The sequence below is a fragment of the Ascaphus truei genome, chromosome 6 (genome assembly GCF_040206685.1).
Source record: "Ascaphus truei isolate aAscTru1 chromosome 6, aAscTru1.hap1, whole genome shotgun sequence".
NCBI lineage: Eukaryota > Metazoa > Chordata > Amphibia > Anura > Ascaphidae > Ascaphus > Ascaphus truei.
In genome coordinates this window covers 114967987-114973986 of record NC_134488.1, presented here as the reverse complement: position 1 = coordinate 114973986, position 6000 = coordinate 114967987, and the positions used below count along the sequence as shown (strand labels likewise).

The following is a 6000-nucleotide window of genomic DNA, read 5'->3' as shown; positions in this document are numbered from 1 at the left end:
TGTCTTCCTCCCACTGTACTGCAAAATATATCAACTCAATACAATAAATTGCCTACACTAGTGGTTTCTCTTTGGGAGGTTACATGGATCCGCACGGTATAAGATAAGGATAACACTGGCCAGCAGCACTTTTAATAGGAAAGCTTTCATTTGCAAACATCTGCTCTAATATCCACCACAAGTGCGGTCAGATGCTGAACCCTACAAACCAAAAGGAGGCAACATACCAAAGAAAGAAGACTAGCTCAACCAGTCCCAATGAAATGAGAATCAATGGCAGCATGTCCAAGGTATTGTCAGCAGCGAGTGTGTTGGGGTGTTATCACCGGCGGAGCAGGCTGGTTCACGGAGCGGATGCACGATAAATTAGGGACACCATGTACACAGTGAAGGGCTTGCAATTTATTGGGCATCACACTCTGAATACAAGATAGCGTGGCCAACATGTCTCATTCCCATCGATCTTTCCTCAGGGCGTCACATGCAGAAATGAGAAATAGATGTGTAGAATGCAATGCACAAGTAATGGCTTTATTGATGTAATCATTTGTGCCCATCATTTTCCCTGCAAAGTCCAGACAGAGTTTTAATACAAAAACAAACTATTGGCAATACACACTGGTTCCACTATGACAGCCATAACAAATTAGAGCCCTTTTATTTAATGAAAGTGATGTACTGTAGTTTTTTTTTGTCCTGGATACATAAAAAAGTGGAGCTGTGATCTACATTGATTTTTTTGTAATTTTTTTTGCATTTTTAAATACGTGGAAATGGTGTCAGACTTATTCGGCACATTTTTACCCTTTAGTTAGTTACCAGAAAAGCCTTCAATGCATGGTTTTGGAGGCCTACCTAGTAGCAAAAGGGTCAACTTGATATTTTCCCTTCATCCTTTCTCCCTTTACAGCGGTCAGACATATATATATAAAAAAAAAAATCCCATTCCAAATCTGAGACATCCAGACGTGGTATAAATATTTACAAAAAAAATTAAAAATATCGCACACATTTATATACACATGTATAGAATATATACATTAATACAAACCACAGCAGGAGAGAGAACTCGGTTTGGGCACAAGTGAGGAGTATATTTCACAGGGTCTCTTTCTCGGGAGATGCCCAGAGCTGCAAGAACAGCCGAAGAAAAACGCGAGGGCCAGCGCCATGTTAGCAGAGAGTTTTGGGAAAAAAGGCGAGTTCCCTCTCTGTCCCCTCTGTGAGGAAAGACCAGAATACAGAAACTGTAGAAATATTGAAGTCGAGTGCCTTACTCTCAGCGGTGGATTTAAAAATCGGCCGCCCCTGGGCGCTTACATGTGTCGGCCGCCTTCTTGTTGCCGCCCTACTGCTCCTTTAGAATCCCAGCGCCAAACAGTGCTGCGGACGTCAACGGGATGGCGCATGGTGTCGCGTTGCCATGGTAATGTGACGTCATGCCACCATGTTACCATGGCGACAAGACGCCGCATGATGTCATGTTGGGACGTCCGCGGTTTCATTTGACGCTGCGGTTCCAAAGGAGATGGGAGCGCTGCAGCTTTACCCCATGTAAGGGCCTTCCCATTAGGTCCGATAGTCCCGAGCGTGCGGCAAATGCACAAAATTTCGCCGCCCTAGGCCCAATGGGAAATCCACTACTACTTACACTGGCCTATCCCTTCAATATGTACACATGTGAATACACCGGTACAAACACAGACCCATATTTACCAAGCAGTACTATTCTAAAAAACACACCCTATGGCCAGAAGACCCCTCACAGCACATACAAGAGAAAGTCCTGCAAGGCGTGTTCCCGCAGTGGAAGGTGTCTTACCGCCGTTATTCTGCAAGTAAACAGGACTCACAAAGAAATTAAGCATTGAAACTGTGTACAAAGAGGATTGTCTAAAGACTAGTGCACCAAGTTGCTTTTCACTTACAAAAAAAAAGGCTAAAAAAGTTACTGCAGCTATCCTGTAGCAGAGATCATCACTGCAGTCATCTTTTACACCCCCCCCCCACAATTGTCTGTATTTGGAGGGGTGTTGGCATGCTGCCTTGTCCCACCCTGCTACTCTCAGTGGTTACACCTATGCACACCCCCCCTTCTGCTCCTCCGACCCCGTCCCGATGGCTGCAGATGGGGGGGTTTCACCAGACTTCACACTTGCGCTGCGGGTTCATGGGTGAGCCCAGGGGACACTGGAAGTGCCGGGAGAAGTCTTTAGAGTTGGAGACGGAGCCGATGACGCGGAAGCGGGACGGGCTGTGCGGGTCGGTGATGAGACCTTCGTGCGAGCTCTCCGCGGTGCGGGCCGAGCACCACACCTGCAAAAAAAAAAAGGGGGAGGAGGAGAGGAAAAGCTCAGTGGTAATGTAATGTAGCTCTGCATTAAGCCGAGGCAACGAAAACATGAAGTGCTGAGCATCTTGCAGGGAAGAGGGAGAGAGATTAGTCTTAGTCCTTCCACCAGAACAGGCTTATCTCCCTCCCGTCACATTCTTAGGGCACAAATAAGTGTCGTGAGCTTTACGATCATTAAAAAATAAAGTTCGCACGATGTGAGAACCAAAAGCAAGAAGTCTATTAGTTTGAAGAACTACACAGCTACTTTGCTGTATACAGTCACGTTGATTGTATTCTGACGTGCCGTCTGCGGTATTGTTATATTCATATCTTTGAGTTTCGTGGTTATATCCCCACTCACCAAATTTTTTTTATTTTTTTGCCATTAAAAGCGGAAAAGAAAAAAAAAAGGTAGACAAAAATAAACAAAATAAAAACACAATAGGGTAAATAAGGCGCTTTTCCTTTATGTACCTGTGCAAAGCCCACAAAGAAAAGCTGGTTGTTGGAAAGTCCGAGTGTCGGCAGAATCTGCTCCTCGCCGTTGCTCTTCACCCAGTTCTGGTACGCCTGTGGGAGGAGGGGAAGAACAGAGGGTGAGGCTTTGGCTTCCTTTACACCAGGGGTGGCCAACTCCAGTCCTCAAGGGCCACCAAAAAGTCAGGTTTTCAGCATATCCCTGCTTCAACATAGATGAGCCACCTGTGCTGAAGCAGGGATTTCCTGAAAACCTGACCTGTTGGTGGCCCTTGAAAACTGGAGTTGGCCACTCCTGGATACACCATCTACAGTCATCAAGCAAAACCACTTGTGGTAGGAGTCACTTTGGGGACATCTAGCAGATTGCTTTGGAAAAACGTTATTTAAATATGTACCCTAAATAAATGAAATCCGCATTGCCGACTTCAGTTATTTTTGATGGACTATTATGGGCTGGAAAAAAAAACCCCACTATTCTATTACACGTGAAAATCCAACCTGGAAAGATGTTTAGCAACAAGCTTCATCAAAACGCCAATATGATCATTGCATGTACCAGGCATTTTCATGCCAAGAGATGCAGATTTTAAAAAAAAAAAAGAAGAAGAGAAAGAAAATTACTTCATAATTTTAATACAAAAAATGTCTATATTCAGATGCTCCCAATATTTAACAAAGCCAGGTTCTCAGCGCCCCCCGCCCCCTTTTCAGGGGAACCACAACGAAGCCACTCTTTGAGGCTATCCACTTTATACCAAAAAAAACAAAAAAGTAATCGGTGTGTCTTTTCAGATTGGTCAAGTCCTTGATCATTTGTAAAAAAAAAAAACCTGGTCTAGCTGAAGTTACCAGGTCAAGTGGAAGAAAACTCCCTAGTCTAGAGCTTTAGGGAAATCCCCCCAAAAAGGGAGATCAAAAGGGACTGCTCATTTGCACATCCACCCCCAGAATCCTAATTTTTGCCATTTAAAGCTCGTATGATATTATGAGATTTTGAGACAGTTGCGGGGATTATATCAAATGTGGATGGAGTCCCATGTGGACGCAACTGGAGACTTACCCGATACGCAGCCTTTAATCCTCCATTGTCGGCAATGTTCTCTCCCAGGGTGTGCTTGCCATTCACCGACTCGCCATTCACAGTGTAGTTCTCATATTGCTCCATCATGCATTCCGTCTGCTTCTTGAAGGCCTCCACTGAGGAGTTGTTCCACCAGGGGCGTAGGTTCCCATCTTTGTCGTACTCCCGACCTGCAGAGGAAAGGAGGCAAAGAAGCAAAAACATCAAAACAACAACCACCCCCCACCAAAAGGAGAAGAGCAGCATAAAAGTGAAAAGAAACCCAAAATGAGAAGGTTTCCACTTCTAAGGAACATACCTTGATCATCAAAGGCGTGGGTCAATTCATGCCCCATCACAACACCAATCCCACCGAAATTCAATGACCTGATGTAGACAGTGGTTTGCTCAGTAACTAAAAAGTAATAAGCACTCAACTACAGTCTTAAGTGATTGTATTCAAGGCCATTGCATAGCATCTTCCCATGCTAGAAAGTATCACAGTACAAGCAAATAACGATACAAATCCACTCCCTGCAAAATACCCCTAAAAGAAAAAAAAAGTAGTGTGTATGAAATGACCCTCATTCATCCTCATCACATACTGCATCGGAAAAAATGTTTTTGCTAGAAATATTGGTGTGAAAACATTTTGCCCCCTAACTGCTTCGCCATGAGTCACAGAATATTGGAATATTGCCTGTGTGTGCAAATTAATGTGAACAGTCTTAATTTATGGTTTTGTTTGCTCAAAGCATCAAATGACATTGAAAAGTTTGTTACAGGTTTACGTGCGTATGTGTCGTCAAAAATATAGAGCGAGGATCTTACGTGGGGAAGGTGCTGGTGTAGAATGGAGCCTGCAGGATGCCTGCAGGGAACACAATCTCATTCTTGGTGGGAGAATAATAAGCATTCACTGTTGGAGGCGTCATACTCCACCTGAATGGGCAAGTGAAATAAAAATAGATAGAACTGTAGCACAGAGCATGTAAAAGTAAGTGCCCCCCGTTACCTTTACACTCGCATGGTTTCAAATGTCTCAAGTCCGGCTGCTGGTTTTAACATTCTATACCAGGGGTGGCCATATCCAGTCCTCAACAGGTCACGTTTTCAGGTTATCCCTGCTTCAGCACAGGTGGCTCAATAAGGATTGAGCCATCTGTGCTGAAGCAGTGATGGCTTTAAAACTGGACTTCTTGGTGGTCCTTGAGGCTTGTGTTAGCCACTTATGTTCTATAAATTTCTTCAAATAAAAGCCCACAAGATACAAACTAACATTGTGAATTGCTGCAGTATAAAAATAAACCAAAAACAGTTTAAAAAAATTAAAATAAACTATAACCTTTATAGTGCCCGGATTCAGCAGTTCCAGGGTGCCAAAGTACCTTTGGGCCATGTGATCTCTCCTGCAGAAATCACATGACACAACCAGGCCTGTTGGCGGGAGATCTACTTCCATTTCCATCAGGCTGGCCTGATCACACCCTACAATAAGAAGCGCGAGCGCCCAACGTAGCAGCTGTGCCATTAGGGCTCTAACAATGGGGTCATGGAAATCGCACTTTTAAAGCATCATATGTCTGTGGTATTGCTGAACTACAGGCAAAAAAGTTCCGCAATTAAAAATTATCCTTTTGCCGACACCCCTCATCTTACCAAGCAATTTGCATTAAGATTCATGTAATAATTGAGAGAATAAACCTAAATACCAAATCACCCCTACATTCTACAATTGTAATTGAGTTTAGAATTGGCGTCATAAATGTTTCTATAACAAATAACTTTCGAAACTGGCCTTGGAAAGATATGGGGCTAAAGTCGAAGCAGGAAAATATATATTTTGTAAACATTGTGACATCAAAAGTTGGTGTATACGTTTGCGAGTTCCCCGTTTACTTGGGAGGGTGCTGGTATTTTGCTCAGATTCTAAAACCTCGTTCAAGAGTCGGACTGACACCTTAACGAAATGTCGTTATTTGCGATGCTCGGATTTCGATCCCGCAAACCTTCCCATCCTAACCAAACAATACCTAAAAGAACAGTGTGTTCTATAAGGAACTGTGCAGTTCATTCCAAGGCACCATTCCAAGGCAGCTGCTTTAAAAATTCTTCAGGTGTGATT

The 6000-nt window shown here is 43.6% G+C and overlaps 1 protein-coding gene across 2 annotated transcripts in view; it reads right to left on the bottom strand.

Moving 5' to 3' along the window:
* Positions 1 to 382: 382 nt before the first annotated feature.
* The window catches only part of ECE1 (endothelin converting enzyme 1), a 43633-nt gene continuing 38015 nt past the window's right edge, over positions 383 to 6000 (bottom strand). For both annotated transcript variants that reach the window (XM_075605877.1, XM_075605876.1), the window contains 5 exons: positions 4707 to 4817; positions 4195 to 4262; positions 3876 to 4066; positions 2810 to 2905; positions 383 to 2316 (listed from right to left, as the gene is read on the bottom strand). In XM_075605877.1, coding sequence (XP_075461992.1) covers positions 2140 to 2316; positions 2810 to 2905; positions 3876 to 4066; positions 4195 to 4262; positions 4707 to 4817 — 643 coding nt within the window. In that variant the 3' untranslated portion in view covers positions 383 to 2139. The remainder of the gene's footprint in view (positions 2317 to 2809; positions 2906 to 3875; positions 4067 to 4194; positions 4263 to 4706; positions 4818 to 6000) is intronic.